This window comes from Pseudopipra pipra, chromosome Z, assembly GCF_036250125.1.
Source record: "Pseudopipra pipra isolate bDixPip1 chromosome Z, bDixPip1.hap1, whole genome shotgun sequence".
In the NCBI taxonomy this organism is placed as follows: domain Eukaryota; kingdom Metazoa; phylum Chordata; class Aves; order Passeriformes; family Pipridae; genus Pseudopipra; species Pseudopipra pipra.
Window position 1 is genome coordinate 61,097,265 of NC_087581.1, and position 21,274 is coordinate 61,118,538.

General features: G+C 40.4%; 2 protein-coding genes and 1 long non-coding RNA gene across 4 annotated transcripts in view; 2 read left to right on the plus strand and 1 right to left on the minus strand.

The window, feature by feature from the left end:
- LOC135407067 (uncharacterized) overlaps positions 1 to 16,906 on the plus strand; it is a 64,785-nt gene extending 47,879 nt beyond the window's left edge. The window contains exon 2 of the long non-coding RNA XR_010426669.1: positions 16,281 to 16,906. This is a non-coding gene — a long non-coding RNA (uncharacterized LOC135407067). The remainder of the gene's footprint in view (positions 1 to 16,280) is intronic.
- INIP (INTS3 and NABP interacting protein) lies at positions 650 to 11,409 on the plus strand. Of its 2 annotated transcripts, none has more exons than XM_064641795.1 (5): positions 650 to 777; positions 1,235 to 1,322; positions 6,754 to 6,856; positions 9,319 to 9,409; positions 10,301 to 11,409. In XM_064641795.1, the coding sequence occupies exons 2-5, from the start codon at positions 1,298 to 1,300 to the stop codon at positions 10,394 to 10,396; spliced, it is 315 nt and encodes a 104-aa protein (XP_064497865.1). In that variant the 5' UTR covers positions 650 to 777; positions 1,235 to 1,297; the 3' UTR covers positions 10,397 to 11,409. The 2 variants fall into 2 exon arrangements, with proteins under 2 accessions (XP_064497865.1, XP_064497866.1); XM_064641796.1 differs by having other exon boundaries at positions 706 to 746; positions 1,217 to 1,322.
- A 570-nt stretch (positions 16,907 to 17,476) lies between the features above and the next one.
- KIAA1958 (KIAA1958 ortholog) overlaps positions 17,477 to 21,274 on the minus strand; it is a 73,025-nt gene continuing 69,227 nt past the window's right edge. Inside the window, exon 5 of the transcript XR_010426664.1 lies at positions 17,477 to 17,920. The gene's annotated coding sequence lies outside the window, so the exon portion shown is untranslated. The remainder of the gene's footprint in view (positions 17,921 to 21,274) is intronic.

Sequence of the window (21,274 nt, forward strand, 5' to 3'; positions counted from 1 at the left end):
GAAAAAAAAAAAAAAAAAGTAGGGAGGTCAGGGTTGTTTAACCTGGAGAGGAGGAGGCTCAAGGGGGACCTTTTCACTCTCTACAGCCACCTGCAAGAAGTTGTAGCCAGGTGGGGGTCGGCCTGTTCTCCCAGGCAACCAGTAACAGGATGAGAGGACGTAGTCTTAAGATGTGCCAGGGGAGATTTAGGTTGGACATTAGGAAGAAGTTCTCAACAGAAAGGGTGATTCAGACATTGGAATGGGCTGCTCGGGGAGGTGGTGAAGTCACCGTTCTTGATGGTGTTTAAGGAAAGACTGGACGTGGTGCTGTGCCACTCAGTGCTGTGGTGTAGCTAACGTGGTGTTCAGTCCTAGGTGGGACTCAATCTCAAGAGGTCTTTTCCAGCCTAAGTGATTTTGTGACCCCTTCCCTTCCACTTGTATTTTTTTCCCATTTAACCGTGTGGCTGCCTGGAGGCGCCACACCGAGACCCGAGGGTGAGGCCCCCGCGCTTGCTGCCGTGCCCAGGCGGATGAGGCAGGAAAGCAGAGCCTTAAGGTTGCACGGAGAGATCCCTGGAGCGCGGCCGTGCTTCGCCCTCACCACCCCGATCCCTCGGCCCGACCGTTCCGGGCAGCGACGGGAAGTGCCCGGATGGGGAGGAGCCGTCGCGCAGAGAGCGCGTCACGAGCGCGCGGCGGCGGGGCGAGCAGGGTAAGATGGCCGCGGGGCCGCTACGCTGCGGGTGAGGGCGGGGGGGCTGCTAGGAGCCGGAGCACCGAGCCCTCGGACAGGTGGGTAGCGGAGGGCAGGTGTCCATCCCGGCCGGATGGAGCATCCTCGCCCGCCCGGCGAGGACGAGACAGTCTATTCATCCGTCGTGGGCGGGGGAGAAAGGCGAGCGGGAGAGCCCATTCCTGTTGTCAGGAAGAAATTCAGTTGGGAAAACCGTGTGTGACTCCAGAATAACTCTAAAGGTTGTTCTTACTAGAATAGAAATTACTAGAAATTGTTATTGCTACTAATAGAAATTACTAGACTCTGAAAAAGAATTAGCACAACTCTTGATATTTCAAGTTGAAGGTTCCAATCAGAACAATATAAACTGTATAATGCATTTTAAGCAGGGCGCATGCGGTGTTTGGCTTATGCTTTCTGACAGTTGTCATGTTTATAAAATCTCTAATAGAATGAAATCCAGGCTCTTCTTTTGAAGAAGTATGTCTATCTTACGTTGTGCCTGTTTTGCAGATATTTGTGGGGGTTAAAAGATTTGAACTACAGTTGAATAAAAGAAGGGCTGAAAATTGAAGGATGGCAGCAAATCCTTCAGGACAAGGTAGGTTTTAATTAATTTAAGTATTCAAGGGAAAAGTCTGTGTGCAAAATGTTGTGAAGTCACCATAACTGTAATTTTATTTAATGGAACTATCAGGATAGGGAAGAGAGGTGGGGCTGAAAGCAGCAGAATGGCAGCAGTCCTTCTGGGAGAAGGCACACACACATCAAAGGGTTGAAAAAGACCACTGATGGCTAGGGAGCTCCATATTACTGAACATACCCTCATGTTTGCACTAGAAAGTGTCTGCCATGCCTGTGGTCCTGTGATCATTTCCTGAAGCTTATTTCAGATGCTTCCAACACTTGGTATTGAACATGACTTGCAGTCAACATCAGGGAACAGCCAGGAGAAGTCAGATGCATTCCAGATCATGATGGGAACAGCAAGACCCAGGCAGTAATATCTGTCCAAGGATAGACAAAGTGGCCAGGCCTAGGAGGAAAAGCCAATTAAAACCATAATGCTAACTGCAATTAAATGTTTCTTTGTGCAAAGATGCATCTGGACTGCATCCTTAAAATCGTTAAAAACATGGAAATGGTCCATCTATCCAGCTGAAGCACCTGCGTTAAAGGCAGAGGAGGGTCTGGGGGGTGTCACACGGTGAATTGAAGGAGGGTCTTAAATCGCCCTCTAGAGGTGTTTTCTGGAAACGTTAGTGGGACTCTGAGGCTTGTCTTCCATAGAAGAGCTGAGGAAAAAGGAGCTTCTCACGTATGGCTCTCCACTTACTTGGTTATGGGAAATGAATTCTGGGTTCAGTTTCCCAGCAGCCAGAGACTTCTTCATGCACATCTGTGTGTCAGTCCTTATCTGGAAAAGCAGTCCTGCAAAACTGGGTGTTGCTGGATGATACTTTGAGGGGTACCACTATTATGTGTCCAAAAGACACATTTGACTTGCTACTTGACAAAAAAAAGGTAGTTTTTGGAATGGATATTGAGCTTTTGTGAAATGTTGGAAGAGGAGTGCTACAGATTGCAGATAGTTGCCTGTTCACAAATTTTAACTCTTGAGAAGTTTTTGGTACATAGTGGTAAATCCTGCTTTATTCTGTGAATAACAAGTCAGCATCATGTCAAGGAATAGAATGTTGTCACAGAGAGTTAAAAGCTGCTTTTTCTTAAACAGGTTGGTTTACCGTGAAGGATGGGATGGGATTTTAGTCCCAGAATACCTTCGCTTCCTTCCACATTCCAGAGTCTTATAATTTAATAGAGCCTTGGAATCTGTTTTTATATTTGAGATATCCTTTAGAGACTCACTAAAGGAACTGTGTAATTACCATGTGAAAATTGTTTGTACTAAGCTTTCTAGAAACAATGTCAAGTTTAATTACCAAATAAGGCTATAAATAGTACAACTAGGAAAATGAGAAAGGAACAGGTAAATACAAACAACAGTTCAGGGTTTCTTTCTTGGCCAGATGCAGTCTAGTAGTGAAAACGATTAAGACAAACACTGCATTTTTTAGCTTGCTTCATGGCATATGTGTTAGTACTGTTCAGTCAATTCATCCTCCTGTTTGTGGACAAAAGGAAGAAATTTACTGAAACACTCACTAGAAGGGTTATGAATGATAGCACTTATTCAAGCAGAACTGTAGGGGTGAACTAAACATTAGCCTTCTACACAGGTAGACCATTTTGGTAATTTTTTGTACCAAGTTAATCCTGTCCCTTTAATCAGTACCAGGTATTTTCTTAGGAGTTAATTTGAGTTTTCTGTTGATTACAGACTTGGACTATAAAGGTTAAGATTCTGCAGATTGGACTTCCTTTTAAACATTGACCCCTTAGGAGAGCACTCCTGAGGAGGAGCTGCATATAAGTGCAGCAGAACCAGCAGATTTGAATGAAAAACGTTACTTCAGGCTGTTAGTGCCACATGGAACTGATTGCATGAGACTGTCTACAGCACTTGAAAGAAATGGAATAGATTCTTGCATGCTGTGTGTTGTCCAGACCAGAGCTCATAGACCAGAGTGGTATAGTTTGAGGGGTGGAAGTCACCTTCTAAGTTACAGAAATCACTTCCAGGTACTCAGGAATACACTGCTGCTGCAGCAATACTTGGCAATATTTGTGCTGTTACACATCTATGGACAATTTAAAAAATAATGCGTCTTAGAAAAAAATTACATATACTGTGAATTTGAAGCAACCAACAAATCAAGGGAAAGGAAGTGCTGAAAAGCAAGAACTTAAAAAAAGATAAAGGTAATACTGTTTCTTGCTGTGCAGAGTTAGTTAGAACTAACTGACATAATATTGGTGAGATAGGGTGGTAAGAGTAAGTGTTAGGATTAGTTTAAAAGGTGAAACTTGCTGTGAGCTCATAAAGCTGCCAGTATCACTCAGCAGGGTTTCAGCTTTCTCTGATTTTATGCCTTCATGTGCAGAACATGGGTGCAAGTAGTCTTTAAGCTCCTGCATAGGTACAATGCTTGATGTCAGAGGTGTCAGAAGGGTTTAATTTTTAAATAACCTGATTTGTCTATGTTAGAGAGTAATCTGAGAATCTAGGTGCTCAGTTTGACATCTGACACTGCCAATAATCTATTTAGCTGCTTTGAATGAGTCATTCTGTGTCAGGACTCTTGTGTCTGCAAAGCAGGGAAGAATATTAATGAACTGCAATATTCATGAACTGTTCAAAATCAAAATAGTAGTGCAACTCAGCCCAATCAAGGGAAGTCAAAACTTACAGCTTTTTTAAGAAGTTAATGTGTTTGAAAATCTGCACTTCCTTTCACAGATGAGAATCCAGTCTGTACTAAGGATGGCTTTTGTTTTTTGGACGTCTACATTTTTAGTACTAGAAAGCAGAACAGACATATCAAATCTACAGATGAAAAATTACTCTATTTATAATTGAAGTAGGAAACTTTTACAGGCATTTCAGGTTTGTCTTGGGTGCCTGGGCAGAGAACAATCTAAATTAAAGTCTTGCTTATATATTGCCAGATATGATTAATTATTTTGTAAGGATGCGAGATTTTCTCTATGAAATGGCTTTCTTATGTTCCACCCCCTCCATTGTTAACTTTTAAATGAAGGGTTTTGCTTTGCATTTAGAAAGGTTTAAAACACCTGTAGGAACTTCACATTGCTCAGCTGAGCAGCACTAACATGTACATGTTGAATGAGCTCCTCCACTTTCTCAAGCAGGCTTTTTTCTCCTTACCATTAAAAAATTTTAAACAAGTGACTTTTTCAGCACAGCAGATTGCTGATGGTCACTGAATTTTATAGCAAAATGCTACTTTAAAAAAACAACAGTCAAGTGAAAAAACCCACCACAAAGCTCTTAGTAGATAGGTAAGAAAAGGAAGAAAAAATATTTTTTTTTTCTGAATCCTTCTAGTTTCTGCCATAAGATACTGTAACAAGATTCATATTAAAATAGAAAACAGTGAGAATCTTCAACACTTTCTTATCACAGTTTAAAAACAGCATTTAAAATGTCTCAAGCCTTTCTGAGTCATACCATCTGCTTGATGATAAACCTAAGCACATTTAGTCTTTCTTTTTTAGCTCACAGCAACCTTTATTAAAAAGTTGTCTCCTTTTTCTTTCCTCAATCACTGTATCATCTGAATTCCAAGCATGCATTTAGATTTGTGCAGTTCAGGGTAAGCAAGCAGTAGCAGAAGGCTGCTGAGTAATATGTCAGGTATTAAGCTTTTTGGTTGAAAACTGTGTAGAATGAGCATACAGACATGGTTGCTTAAGCTCAGACCCTCTTAGAGGTGCTTCAGTCATCCTGTCAAGGCATTGTCTCCAGAATTTACAAGAAGGTAAAATCTGGGCTAGCTGCAGCTCAGAATATTGAATCCTAGCTTGTTAGCAAGATTTCTCAGCCTTTTTATGTTTTAGACCACACATTCGGCTGTGTTTTAATGTTCCAGGTTCATTGCAATTGCAAGGTCTTCAAAAGAAGAGATAATGTACAATACCTGAAAAGTGGAGAAACATTGAAGACCCGAATCTATGCACTTACAAAATAGTTTAAGTGAAGCTAATGCCATGTGGGAGGGAGAGATTAGTAGACAGAAAAAATAGCAGTTAATTAAATGTAATTAAAAAAAATCTATTAAGAAATGTAAAAATGATTATGGGTGACCTTGCATAAAACCACTATAATATGTAATCAAAAGACTGCTCCTTTTAAGAGCTCCTGAGACACTGAGGCACATGGGTGCCTATGTTAGGCATGGTAAAAGAGAAAGGTGAGGATTTGAGAGCAAGGCAGTATAGATGCAAGTTGTTATATAGAGTTGAAGGTTTCTGTCTGGTAACTGTCTCCTTCATTGAGCCATTCAGATGAAAGGAATACTGGGTTATGTAATTGAACAGAAGGTCTCTCAAAGGGAATGAACTTTGAGTGCAGCTACTGAAAATAAATCATTTTAGTTTGACATGCTAATGCTCTCCTTAAGTGTCTGGCCTTAACAGCTTGTGGACTACCACATTTTAGTGCTGTCACTAAAACAGTGCTCAGGGCAGGGGCACAACACACAGCAGTTTCCAATGGGAATGACTTTGGCTTTTTGTATGGGGGAAGTAAAGGAGATGACTGCAAGGAGAACCTTTGTTGTATAAGAATCCTGTGTAAGTACAGTAGCTTTGCCACATTTTCATTTAGAAGGCAACTTTGAAAAATACATAGATGGCAGCTATTTTGGGCATTTTTGAATGCTCTAGTTCCTGACCCCTTCTGTAATATACAGGGTCTCTTTGGGAGATGATTTACAAACCAAATGTTCTTGTATTGTGTATAGACAGTTTAATTTTGCTTCTCTATTCCAGCATCGCGATCATCCTCACCATAAGGGTAGTGTGTTTATGTAAGGACATCAGTGTGTATATATACTAAAACCTTTCTGCATAGATTGAATGAAAGATAGTAAGTGTTTGTATAAGCACATGTGCAGACTTAGTGATTGTCCTTACCTGTTGCATACATAGTACTTGTGTTATAGTTTGAGTTCATTGACATGAGAAATTAGGCCCTGTGAGTATATTACTCCATTGTTATCACTGAATTGAACATTCAGTGACTGCATTTTAAATCTACAACCTGGTAAGTTTATCTTTTTTTTGGAATACAAGTATTTGATCGTGTACCTTGATTGTAGCTCCAGAGCTGTTGTGGGAAGGGGTAGGATCTAACTTGAGTTAGAAGCCTCTATTTTAAAATGTATTAATATGCATGATAGCTTATGGAAGCTATTGCATGTTATAAAATGAGAAAAGGAGAAATAAAGCATATTTATTAATAGCCTTTTCAAATGGGTACAAAGCTTGGAAGGTTAGTGTATTTATCTTAAAGTAATTTTGTACAGGGATTTATAATTCCTTAACATTAGAGTTGGGCTACAGATATAAAATAAATATCTCTAATATTTTTCTGTCATTCCTACCAGGTTTCCAGAATAAAAATAGGGTTGCAATCCTGGCAGAACTAGACAAGGAGAAGAGAAAGTTACTTATGCAAAACCAGTCTTCCACAAATCACCCTGGAGCCAGGTATTTTATGTTCTTAGACCTTTTTGGGCATCACTGATTACATCAAAAGAAAAAAGCAAACAGCAAGTGAGCTGTAAACTCACACAAACACTTATTAGAAGTGTTTTCTGACCATCCTTAATAAAAAGGCAGAGGTACATGGCTCTTTAGGAACATATTAGTATTTAAAATTGTTTACACACCCTGAATTTAGGTTTACATAATTTCCATTTGAGAATAGGAGAAGCAGATATGCTTATTCAAGTGTACTAAAGTCTATGATAAAGCAAAATCAGGAAGCAGGCACTGAGAAAGTATTTAATTATTAAGCTAAAATGCTACAAGGAGTGGAAGTAGCAGACCATTAGGTTCAGGATACTGTGTTTTAGAGAAGAATAATTACAGCAGGATCAAGTTATTCTTGAAACTCCCTGTGTGCAAGACAAAGCCAGTTTATGTTACTGCAGATAATCTCATAAAAGATGCTGTGTTGTAAGGATAATTCTACACCATAAGGTGAAATAATCTAATTTGAGTTTAAGGGCTGTTGCTGGGATTTCTCCCATACAAGGCAAAAAGATAAGATTTGTATCGTAAATCAGTAAGTAGAAAATCATGCAGTAATTTATGTGGAGAATTTGAGATACTCAGACTTCTGCGTTAGCATGAAGTGAGTGCAGTGCAGTCTGAGGGCTGCTTTTTTTCAGAGATTCTAGGTCACTTTTAATTCTTTCATAATCTGAAAAAGTGTGCATAATACTTGAAATTGCCTGAGTTAGATTTCTTTAGCGAGATATGCAATTATTAATAGTAACTATATGCAATTATTATTCAAGCAAAATTGTTGATATGAAAATCAGAATATCGTGCTGTTATGTACAACCCCTGACTCCTGGCAACAGTGTTTCCATACGTCATTACAAGTCTGAGAGTTTCAGGAAATACTGGTTTACTTTCTTTTTTCTTTAGGGACAAATAACACTATATGCTAGTAAGCATAATTAGAATTTACTAATTTTGAACATGGGGGCAGGGGCAATCTACAGTGCAGCAGTCAAGCTCTCTGCTTTGACATAGTGGGCTGTTGTGTGATTTTTGAGAAGCTGACGGTTTTTTGGTGTTGTGCCAAAGGTCTCGGACCACAGAGTTGTCAGAAATGAGACCATAAAAATTCTGCAGACTTGACTGAAAGAGCTTGATTTACCTAAAGCACTATAGGGGCATGGACAGTGTAAGGGTGAATGAGTTAATATAATTTCTGGCCTTGGCACAAGAATCGTCTATCCAAGAACAGAAGACCTCTCTTGAAAAGTGTCAGCATATGATGAAGCCTTAAGATTATCTACAGAAATCATATTGAAAAGTTAGAGGGTACAGAATAAATGCAAAATAAATACCTTCAAAATAATTGAAAATATTGTTTTAAATAAACTCAGTAGTACTTTTCTCCATCAGTGAAGCTTGATCTTAATATTTGTCATAAGCAACAATCCTCTGAATTGTTCAGCTTTTGTTACACATTTAGGTGTAGATTTGTCTAAAGATCATTCATGAGCATGACTGCTTTTCAAAAACTCATTTACTAAATCAGCTGTTGACATTGAAGCTGCTGGGAAAGTTCAGTTGATGAGTTTGCTTGGATCCCTTGTCATTTGTACTTTTTCCTCTGTGACTGGGGAGAGCTGGGCTTTCAGCACGTCTGCAGTGACAATTTCAAAGGTAGTTGTGAATTGTGTTGCGATACATTTCTAATGGCAGTGCTCACTGATTTACATCCATTACTTTTATAGAGTTGGGAATGCTTTTTATGTCTTTTTTTGCTTAAGAAGGTGGACAAGTCCTAAGATCTAAAAGACAAGAAAAAACATTTATAAATTTTAATTTGAAACCTTACGTATGCTGTGCTGAGATAGATAAGCTAAATCAGTTTCAGGTACTCCCAGCTATCGATAGGGGATAATTATTTCAGTTAACATCAACAAGAAACTCCTTTACCATAAGTAGTGAGCTACCATAAGTAGAAGCTGCCACCAGCTGCCAAAGAACTGTTCTTTTACTGAAGTCTGCAGAACTCTTTTTAGTGCTTCTGTTTATCACAGTTGTTTAGAACAGTCACTTGGTGACTGAGTAGTGCTGAAAGCACCAAGCTGTTGTTTGAAAAATTGCTGACATTGTCTAATGCGGCACCCCAGTGGTTTCACTGACTTCAGTGGGACTCAACCCATGAGCAAAATCCACTATACACTTCAGGTGTAGTTTGGCATAAGTTGTTTATGATGTCTCAAATGATACAGCTATAGTCACTCCATTTACCTTTTTTTCTCTTATATGAACAAGTAGTAATTCCAAACAGTAATTACCAATTGTCAAGGCATGAGTCGAATAAACTGTGAGTTGAGGAAGTCACGGAATCTGTGGCTAGAATGGCAAGGACACATGTTTTGTCTGTGGTCTGTATCATACCATCTTGTTCTTTTTTGCAGCATTGCACTTTCAAGATCACCTCTGAACAAGGATTTCCGTGATCATGCTGAGCAACAGCACATTGCAGCACAGCAGAAGGCTGCACTGCAGGTAAACTGATACAGTCAGAGTTTAGCTTGGCCCTGGTTTAGATGTGCAGCCCTGCATCTAGAGATACTGAAAGGCCATCTCCTTGGATGTCAAGAGCTCCATCCAGCCCCACAGCTGTCTCTTTGTGTCTCTGTTGAGCTCCCTCCAGTTTCTGTCTCAAACTGAACTCAAATAGCTTCCCTTGGCCTGCTGGCTGTGCTGTCAATGATGCAGCCCACTGTGCTGGTTAGCCTTGATCACCACAAGGGTATGCTGCTGGCTGAATCTAAATTGATATCCAGTAAGGCTTTTCCCTAGTGGTGGAAGGAAGGAATATGCAGGCCACGTAAATTGCCGGAGTCCAGTAAGTTAGCAAACTAACAGGAAAGGGGTATGTAGGATTTCACAAAGATTGTCCAGAGCTATCTTACACAGCAGCTGCCCCCCTCAGGTGAACAAGCATAAATGTCTTGTGAGCAGAATGCTGGTGTCCCATGTTGTACCAAAATGTGTCTGGTCACATGTTATTTGTACGTGCAGGCTCAGGTTGTGGGACGGTCATGCACAATTCTGGCAATTTCTGCAGTAGCTGTCACAAATCAAGACCTAAGTTTGTTTTATATGGGAGTGGAAACATGGGGTCTAGGCAAAGGAGAGAAATAGGAGTTGATTTACCACTAGCCCCACCTCCATGGGATTTGCTGAAAAGAACAGCAGGGAATGTCCAAGTTAATTGCCGTGGTGGGCCCTGTTCCAGTGTGACTGATTTAAAATGCTGGGTTTGAATTTGACTATCAGAATTGAGGAGCAGACTGGGAGAAATAAATAATTAATGCTGCAGAAGCCTTGAAGTCTTAAATTATGTCAGTGCTACAGGGAATTATGCTTTAACAAATGCTTTTCTCTTTACAGCATGCACACGCACATTCCTCAGGATACTTCATAACTCAAGACTCTGCGTTTGGAAATCTCATTCTTCCTGTCTTACCTCGACTTGAGGCAGAATGAGGAATGTTGTTTCTCAGAACTTCAAGATCTGATTTTTGTCCCTAGCAGGAGCTGTCTGACCCTTGAATTTCTTGAAGATATGTAAAGAATTACATATCTTAAAATCTGTTTTTTTCTGTATTTTTGGAATTATCTTTCAGGAGTGTGAGCTCTAATGATGGGGAAGTAGTGTTGTTGAACAACAATTTTTGTCCTTTGCAGAAACCAAGGTGTCCCATGAAGTTTCCAGGCTTGTAGTCTAAAAATTTCCTTAGGGACATCTGGGGTATCCTGTTTTCATTTGCAGGGGATTACCTCAACCCAATAAGCCCTACTGAACTATAAGCACTGTTAACATTTCTATTACTCATGAGTACAGAACAAGTACCAAGAGAGGGTGCAGGTATGAGGAAAATGCCACTGCTCTCATATACCACTGCTGAGTATAGACCTTTGCAGAAACTGGAGCATACTGAAACATTTTAAAGAAGGAGAATCTTGTGGAGCCAGCCTGATAGAGCTTAAAGATGTGCAATTTTAACATGAAGTATTCATACCATGTGCTTTTTTGAGGGTTCTGATGTGGTGAGTTATGGGAACTATGGTGAGTTTTCTGGGCAATGGAGAAAGAAGTCACTTCCAGGTTCAATGTTTGGCTCTGTGTAGCTTTTTCTTTTTAATTACCAAGAGTAACTACTCTATGAAATTGTTCTGACTACTCATTATTCTGCAGTGTGACCTGAGTATCTTAGATGCTTTGAAGAAAAAGAGCAGAAGAATCTCAGTGTAGAAAAGGCACCTATGAATCAGTCCAAGCCTGGAAACATACAAAGGTGGAGAAGTTAAAGCAGACACAGCAGAAAGTTTGGATTTTATATTTTAGTTGAATTTAACATTAAAGGAGCTCTCTGCTAACCATTTGAGCTATAGAATCTCTCAGTGTTGCTGTACAGACTCCATAGGATCTAGGCAATGAAACAATAAAAATCCTTCTTTGGAAAGTTATAGTTGCCCCACTGAAGGAGTTAACACTTGCTGGCTGTGTTGTTTTCACTTTGGGTATTGAAAAATTTGCTTTTGGAAATTCAGGGCCTGGGCTTGGGGATGAAGGTATTCAAAAGGGGACACATTAGCACAGCTGTTGTTATATTTTTAAGTTATAATGCCTCAAATTATTCTATGTAATTGTGAAGGTCTTGGTGATATATGTAGATATAATTAACTGTCAAATATACAAATTATGTATATGGAAGCTTCTATCCTAGAAACCTCAGACTGTAGCAGTTAGTGTCAGATGGATCAGTTTGTCTTGCCACTCTTTTTTTTCTTTTCCACTATTAATCAGTGTTAAACCCATTAATCTATCCCTGTACTGTAATTTCAGCAAAATCCTTTCTCCTGCTGGAACCTCATGTTCAAATCATTATTAGTTAGAATATGGGTGAACCTCAAAGTGTCTGGGATGTCTTGCTTCTGGCAGTGACCATTAACTTGATCATACGAAAACGGAAGGCTTGTAATCTAGTGGTGACCTCTGTACTTAAAGGTATCTTAACGCACATGACTCAAGAGTCATTTTATTTCATTTGGTATGCTAGTAAGTGGCTTTTCTACTCAACACAGATGGTCGGAGTAGAGTCTGTATTGGAGCTGGATGGTAGGGTGGGAGCAGGTCACAGTACTGGGCTAACACACAGTGAGGTCAGATTTTCTAAGTGGTGGCAGTCATAATCTCTCGAGAACAGATGAGGTAAAGAGGTCAAAGATGTTGCACTGAAGCACTGAAAGAGCTGAACCACAGTTTATTTCTTAGCTCTGTGCTGTTTTTCTTCCATTAGACAAGCTTTCTCTCCACATCCTTATTTTCCAAAGTCACTCACCATTTCCCCACCACTTTAGGCTCTGGAAAATGCTCTGTTTAACCCAAGAAGCTTGGCCTGTAGAACCATGTGTGGTTTCCTACTACTACAGTCTTTTAGTCTCTATTTTTCCTTAGTATTTTCATACTGCTGAGGTCATAGAAGCACTGGTATGAAACTGCTCAATAGTACCTGATATTACATTTGCACTTTACATCAGAACACGAAATACTGGATGAAACTCACTGCTGGAAAGAAATTACACTCCCTGAGGTTGCTAGCCTAGAACTCCCTAATTGCACTGATGTGTTCAATCAGTTAAAGTTGGTAAATGCTGCTTTTGCCTTCATGTGCCATCAGCACTTGACAAGCCAGCTGTAATTTGCATGTCCTGGGAACACAACTTGGGTAGCACTGCTCATGAGGCAGAGCCCTCTCTGATGTAGAGACTTCAGATGGCTCCAGTCCTTTATTAGATCACTTTTGTCACGTAAAGGCCAGAGGTCATTTATTGTCTTGCTGCATAGCAGAGAAGTTAGTGCTCTGACCCAAGCCTTGTAGAAATGCATGAAGAGGCTGGGGTTTTACCATCCTCTTTAGAAAGAAGGGGAAGATGTTGATTATGAACCAGGCAATGGGGAACATGAGCTTGAAATGATACAAGGAAATGCAGACAATGCACAACTTTTTATGGCTTCACTTACAGAATTTGCAGGCAGTGACTATCTCAAAGCATCCTCTTGAGCCTTATGATAGTTAAAACAAGGCTTGGTGTATTGCTGAAGAAGTATTGCTAAGAACAGTTGTCTTATGCAGGCAATGTTCTTTCACCTTGTGTCTGCTTAAGCTTACACTGAGAATCAGGAAGAGTGTGTGAGAAAGCAGCTGGATGATTCCTTATGATCAAATTCACAGCGGTGATGATTCCTCCTGACAAATCAGTTCAAATAGCAAGTTTTCTTGAAGGATAGTCAGTCAGTCCTTCTGCTGAAAGGACTTCTGCTGAAACTGATGCTGATACCTGTGTTTGAGGGAACATATGGTAACCAAAATGACACATGAATTGTAAGGAAAAAGTTAAGAGAACACAGCTACTCTGATGGATGGTCTTTGTGTACAGACACCTCTGAAAGGGGTGGTGGACAGAGAGTGGGTCAGGAAAATGCCTCTCCCGTTACAGTCAGTATTTTTATGCATGGTCAGGACAAGCATAATTCCAAACTGGAGTAGAGTTCCATCTCCTCTTAGTAGTTCACACCCAAATAGAATTAATACAGGGCTTTTCCCTTGCTCAGAAGACAACAATTCACTGCCTCCCAGTTTTGTAATGTGTGATCAGTGTGAATTGTACATTGCACGTAGACATGTCATTATAGATTCATGTAAATATGTCACTGTAGATTTCTTCCTTGCTTTTGATACTTAGAGCAATGAAAGCCAATTCCTGGTCTCCTTCACCCTCCCCAGCCTTATCTGTTTTTCTTTTCTATCAGCTATTTCCTACAAAACTGGTTTCAAGTGCCAGAAGGAAATCTACCGATGGGATTTCATAATGCATACAGCATAGTATAAACTATAGTCTTCTGACAGCCAAATTGATTTCAGAAATATCCCCATAAGTAATAGTTTCAGTGAGTAACAAAATATACCTTGCAGTCCCCTATAAATATGACAGCTTTTCAAAAGTGAGACCATTTTCATGAGGAACAAAGCAAAACTCTGAATCACAGCTGGGGTTCTTACCAATTTGACATACAATGCATTATTTACCAGCAAATGTTAGCTTTCCTGCATCTCATAATGCTGGTAATTCGCATAATGGGTGGGGATTGTGTTTTTCATTCTTTTGTGTTCAGTGACTGTGGAAGTGAAAACAATTCAAAACTCAGATGAAGGAGGAATGATCCTTTGGTGACTTAGAGATTCCAGTTGCAGGCAAATCTATTGAAATATTTTTGTGTCATTAGTAGTTAGATGATGATCAGCAATTATGCTGTAGTGTTCTGCTTTATTCTGGCATGGCAGGGGAAAGGTGGGAATGTCTTAGTTTTTCAGTAGAGCACTCCTTGCAGTGAATGTTGGTTCCAAGTGCAGAGCAGCTCTTTTATGCTGTTCTGTCGCCAAGCTTATGGAATAGCCTTACCAAGCAGTAGCTATGGTTTTCCTCACTGAACAGAAACATCAGCTGAGTCACAGAAGGGGAGGCCTTGCTGAGGCCCTCTAGTTATGTGTTGTCAGAGTACACATGAGAACCCAAATCTCCGTGTACTAATGCTTTCACTTCTGTTCAGTATGTGCTGAGGCTGCCCATGTACCCATTCTCTGTGCCTAGCAGGTCTCAGTGGTGAGATACCTCAAAAAGATAAGAACATCCCCTCTCCCCCAATATCTTCATTAACCCATGTCCCCCATCTTGCATTGTAGAAAGACATGCATGTGTTTACAATTGATGGGTTCTCTATGTCTGTGACTCCCTCTCTGGCAGAGAGTCCCTGCAGAGAGACCTCGACAAATTAGGGAGATAGGCAATCACTAACTGTATGAAATTTAACAATTCTGCACCTGGGACAGGACACCACTGGTGTGTATAGACTAGGGAATGAGAGGCTGGAGAGCAGTGCTGCAGAAAAGAACTTGGGGGTCCTGTTTGATGGCAAGAACATCACTACTGAGGAAGAAGTTTAGCTAATAGGCAAAAGTTCCCTTTGACAAAAATTGACAGTTAAACAGCACATATTCTTCCCCATATTCAAGTAATTTCTGTAACAGTACAGTTCATAGTGGTTCCACAGTTTACAGAGGCGATTCTGCTTTTATTTCAGAGCAACCAAGACATCAAATCCTCAAACTCAAGGACATCAAGCAAAGGAATAAGACATACAGTGAGAAAAAATCCAAATCAAGTCTTCTTCACTCAGTAGCTTTTTTTTCTCACTCACTTTATGTCATTATTAAAAAACCCCACCACATAGTGCTTTGTTGCTCTGTATTTCCTCTATGGGATCAGATGCCACTGCAGGAGACAAAGAAGAGGGCCACACACTGAAGGACTCAAAGGCACTCTACCTACTAACCCTGGGGATTTATTCAGTTTTCACATACAGAATATTCAGTCCTTTGCAAAGCGTGGAAAACCACAGTAGTCCCTACCACAGTGCCTTAAACCCACCAGTGCTATTGTTCTGTATGTTCCCTATGCTAATGTATGGAACAAGTTGTTTTTGCAGAGGTCTGAACCCAGGCAAGTGCCTGCCTCTCCTGCAACATCAGGTTTCCCCTGGTGGGCACATGGGCAGAAAAGGGAGCTGAGGTCTTCTCTAGGATACCCTCCACCCTGTGCTGCCACAGGGCCAGGCCTCTGGAGTCCAGCACAGAGCATTCCTGACCCACCAAATACAGCCACATCAACTGAGCAATGAAATTAGGGGAAAAAACCTTGTAGAAATTAGAGGGAAGAGTTACTGGGAATTTCATACTTTCTATTCGTGCCTAAGGAAACCACACCATGACCACTTTTACTGCCGATGACCACCAGAAGGTCCCAACCTGCTCACTGGCCGTGACTGCAGGTGGAGCTCTAGCACCTATGAAGGAGGTTCCTCAATCAGTTACTGAACAAAAAGTCTGATTTTCTGAGTGTACTCAAACTTCAAAATGTTTTTTGTGTTAAAACAGCTTTTCCTGCTCCTTTAAAAGACAAATAAATGTTATCCCAACCCAACTTCTGCTTTTCCTTGCTCTTAAATGGTGATTTGCTCATCAGGGCACAGAATGGTATTTTTTAACAAGGAATGCACTTTACCATCACCCATGAAGCAAAATAAAATTATGTCAGTGTCAGAAACTGAAACAGTTAATGCCTTACACATTCTAAGATCACCAAAAGACTTTTACAAACTGAAAAGAAGCAGCTGCTCACCCAGCAAAGCCCACTCCTCCCTAAATACTGCCAAAGGACCTTCAGATCAGACAACTTGCTGCCATTGTCCAACTGTCCTGGGTGCAGATGCATAACTGAAACTACAAACTGGATTTCCAGATAAGAGGCTAAGAAGAGGCAAATCCTGCAAGGTGGGAGAATCCCTCTTATCATGCCAATGTCCCCCCTTCACATGACAACTCTGTGCATCCAGCCTGGGCTACGCATCTCAAATGTCAGACCATGATGCACCAGGACTGATGCTGACACAACAGGCAACTGCAACTGTCTTAGGAGATGTCAGAGACTCATGACATGTCCTGTGACACTATCAGTTGTAAAACTCCCTGGGCTGGGGAGGTACAAGGTGTTCCTTGTGGTGGAAGTGTATAATAACTCATAACATCTTTGAATTTGGTGGGCCTCTCCCCTGCCCCCCCAACAGATCAAGACCATCACTTCAATCAGCAGACATCAAAGCTGCGACTACCAGGTTTCATCGCTGGATCCACTGGGACATGACTATATACATCTTTCCACCCTTATCCTTTCTTTCCCTTTCTCTCCCTTATGTGTTTCCTTAAGTGTTATCTCTATGGTTTAATAATGCTTTACTGCTATAGATGGTTATGCTTTAATGTTACAATGTTGCTATAGATGTTTTACTTTATGCTTTAATAGCACTATAGCTTTATTGCTATAGGTGCTTTAATATTGCTATGCTTTAATAAATGCTATATTGCTATGCTTTAATGTTGCTATATTGCTATAGATGCTTTAATATTGCTATATTGCTATAGATGCTTTAATATTGCTATATTACTATAGATGATAACACCCAAAATGGCAACATACCTGTTTACCTTTGAAACAAATTGTTCTGAAATAAACCCTACATATATATGTTTACAAACACCGATCATTCACTCTAATCCACCCCAAGGGATTTATTAATAAGAACCTGGGTTACCCTCTCCTTCTGGGATGGGTCGTAACAGTCAAATATCATTTTTCCTCTGGAAGTAATGCCCACGATGCACCCTTGAAACCCTTCCAGGCAGAAGGAGCTCCTTCATGCATGTCTTCAGTATGTCTGGAAATCCTGAAAATCCTCTGCCTACTCCAGCAAAGGCTGCCAAGACTTCTCAGGAGCAGACTCTTTAGAACACTCTGACAATGAAAAATAATGTCCACAGCCTTTGAGGGTTGTAGGTAGCAGCTTCTCCTAGCAGATGTTTCCCCTCCTAAAGTTGACGCTACTCAGTATTTCAATATCCAGTGAATTGCTTTCTTTAAAATAATGCTATGCAAAATCATTCAAAAGACAGAAACAATACTATATATTACAACATACAGAGCGTACAAATCAAACTAATATTTTAAATAAAGAGCATTCAAACAATCTGAGGGAAGGAGAAACTGTCTTTCAAAAAAAATTACAATTAAATGCCATTATTTTATCTTTGCAATCATATACCTATTGAACTGAAGTAGTTATTTCAAGGTATTATACAGTACTAGAAGAATTAATGTCTTTATAGTGGGCTTGGTAAACTTCATCAATCCTCTTACAGCACTGCAACACAGTAGGAAAAAAAAGCCATACCTTTCCATTAGAATAGAAGGTAATCAGCTTCTATAGTCAAATTTCACGTCCCCAACTCTGTTTCAAGTCTCCTAGGTTTTCTTTGTTTGTGGCTTAAAGGCTTGTTGCAGCTCCAGCTGAAATAAAGTTTTCCTCTCAACAGAGAGTGTATCAAGCCATATCTTGGGGGGGGGGGGGGGGGAGGAAAAAAAGAAAGTTTAAGGCAATTATTTTTACAACTCACCACCGATTTTTGCAAATTACATCATTTGGGTGCCAGACTTGAGACACCTTAAAGTGCTTTCATTTTCAAAAGATGCTGAGCATTTGACTGTCACACCAGCTATAGAAATCCAGATTCAAAAGAAAGAAGACCAATTCCTGGCTTTTTTGAAGTGAATGAAGGTTCCAGTCACACTGAAGTGACCATGGGTAAATGTGTTACCTACCACTTGGGTGTAATACTCTGTACTTTCACAATAACATCATACATAGGGAAATAGATACATTTCAGGTGAAGAAGGAAAAGTAGGTGAAGGAGGACTAAGAGGAGAAAAAGGAGAAGCAGTAGGAGCTGCTTCTTTTAGCCATGAGATGTCAGTATTGCAATCAGGCTGGCACTCAAGCTGTTTTAGCTTGCCAATGTCTTAGATTAACCTAACAGAGAAACTTAGTTATAAAAATGTGAATGGGGCTTTTATACTTTGCACCTTAGCCATAGTCCTTATTTTTGGAATGGGGTGAACACTGATGTTTCTGGGAGTTCATTTTTGGAGAAAAGTCCTCAAATGCTCAAGAAGCAGAAATTGTGCGAACACTTAGTCCCTTAGGGTAACAATGGGAAATTCTGTCACCTGGAGCATGAGACCAAGGTTGTGCAAAGTGTTACATACAAGGAAATCTTTAGCATCACCCTGGCTCAACCATAAAGGAAACAGGGTGTGAGTTAGAAAAGGTTACAGGATTATTAAGAAAAACTTGGAAAATCCCCAAAAGCACAAGGCTATAAAGAAGGCTGAAATCTCATCTCTTTTTAAACTTTGTGATAACTTCATTTGGCCATAGGGCTGGCTCCCAGCACTGAAAAAACCTGGTATTTTGCTAAGTTTTCTGACCTTAGTGATGTCCATATAATCTCTGAGTCCTTTGGTCATGCACCTGTGTCTCCATACATTGAGAGCACAGGGAGTGGCCTAGGTGGTGGTGGAGCTCACAGCACTGACACACAGGAACTTGAAGTCATCAAAATTAAAGACAAGAAATTTGTTGACCTTAATTGAATATTCTAGAAAACAAATAAAGAGGATAAAAGTAGCTTATCCTAGCGCCATGTTGCCACCATTTCTGACTAATACCAACTTGTTTTTCACAAAATGTGAAGAATGTAAGAAAGATGAACTTCCCTGATGGTTTCTCATGAATTTTTGCACTGAAAACTCAGATGTGGCAGAAGGCGCATAACAAGAAGTCACCCTGAGGTTGCTGCAAAGCTAAAAATGTCACACAGAGCCAGTAATAGAGAGGAAGTAACACAGCAGCTCTTGCCTTGCTGTAGAAACAGTGGGAGGATGGCAAAGGCAAAGGTTTTTCCTTTGTTAATTGACTCTGGGGCCGGTGAAAAACTCACTCTATTCATATACAGCCTGACACTGTACTGCCAGTGCATCTCTCCACCACAGGTGTCTGTGCAAGCTGGACAGCCAATGCCAGTCAAATCGTATTTTAAACTCATATCCACTTTCTTCATCCAGTCAGGCACAACAGAATCAGATCTTGTTGCTTCAGTGGACCAAAGGCAGGTGCATCTTGATGAATACCAGGAGTTAAGTGAAGACATGCAGCATGCATTTCCAAGGAGAGCTTTAGTCCTACAGGCAGGAAATGAAAGTAGAGGATTGATGGAGAATCTTTTTATAGATGTTCAGACACTTAATATCCTTTATGAAAAAGTAATGCATTTTTATGATACCACTATAATTTTATTAGATCTACTATACTTTATTAGATCTACTTTTTACTGGACTGAAGCTAATGGGATTTTGCAGCCCAATGAATTTAGCTGTGAAAGGTTGTTTTGCATGCACTGAGCTAGTGATCCCCACAGCAACCACCTCAGTGTTGCAGGAAAAAGGAAGAGGTGGTACACTTCAGAGTCAAGAGGAGGGAGATGTTGGATTTCTCCTTCTAACCTTTGATTTTTCAGCCACTGCTAACTGTTACTGCAATTGCAGAGGTGTAACTATGGGAATATATGATTTTAAAAAGATGTTTCTATTGTTGCAGATTTTGCCCAGCCCATGGATTAGTAACATTGAGGCCCACATTTCCCTACAAGCTGCTTGCCATCTTGCAAGCTCCGACTGCTTCATGGTAGCTTATCCAAGGACTTCTGAGAGCATTAAGAGCATTTTGGGAAACAGCCTGCTAAAATCAAGAGCCTAACCATACAATGCTGCTTGTCCTGGAGGGCACAACAGCATCAGCCTCACTGGAATTATCACACTGCAATTAATCCCACAGTCATTAATTAACTTCTGACAGGCCTGGGTGTGAAAATTATTGTGGCCATTTCTTGAATCCCAGTATTACTCAGGCAATTTATTGAACTGCAACAGCAGACAGAGACTTATATTGCTTCTGGCTTCCCAAGGCAGGGTTTATCATGTGCTAAGAAATGAAGTCATACTTCCCAGTTTCTCCATATTCCAGATTTTCAAAATTGGTGTATCTAGTTTGAGCTAAATTCTGATACTTGATAGTGCTAAGAGTAACAGCTTCTTGTTAGTGTTACCTCAGTCCTGAACAGGGACAGTGAGTCAAGTGTCACAACAGAACATGGTACACAGATGGCCATTCTGGAATGTTTCATACTCTATACATGGTGGTGTCCATTGAAGTCTGTATCACTTTTTCCTTTTCTCCCTACTAGATACCTTGTCCTCATAAACTACAAAAAATGGCATGAGTTGCTCCAATGCTTGAAAATGTAGCCAGATCAGAAAGCGCTGGTTGTGGTGAGCAGCGTGCAGCTCTAGTACTTGCAGAAAAGGAAACACATATGAAATTAAAATGAAATAAAATTACGGTTTTGTGATGGCAGGGAGGTATCACCTACCATCTGTAAGGCTGTTGTATCATTGGAAGGGTGGAACAAGAGTTACCTGCCTTCAACTCCTGCAGAAAATATAGCATCCTTGCTTCTGATTTTTTTTTTTTTTTTTTTTTTACTCAGCATAATTTGCTTTCTTTTGTCTGGAAGAAACCAGTTTATCCCTTTCATTCTTGGACAGTGTGGAGGACTCCTGGAAAAGTCTGGAATCTTAGTTCAATACCACACCAGTGGATGGGTTCTGTTTAAAGATAAGGGTATTCCCATCCTGCCTTCATTGCTGACTTCAGCTGCTGCCTACCAAAACACAAAGCCCTTTGCCCACCATTGCCTGTCAGCAGCTGAGTGATGCTTTAAGAGTTATGCCTGAACATCTTGTGAAGTACTTGGAGGACTTGTTGGGGCATCACCAGGAAACACTAATAAA

Bases quoted from the DNA above. Each gene is read 5' to 3' on its own strand.
- INIP (XM_064641795.1), top strand. From the start codon at position 1,298: ATGGCAGCAAATCCTTCAGGACAAG. The intron at 6,857-9,318 runs GTATTTTATGTT...TCTTTTTTGCAG, and splicing joins ACAAATCACCCTGGAGCCAG to CATTGCACTTTCAAGATCAC. The intron at 9,410-10,300 runs GTAAACTGATAC...TTCTCTTTACAG, and splicing joins AGCAGAAGGCTGCACTGCAG to CATGCACACGCACATTCCTC.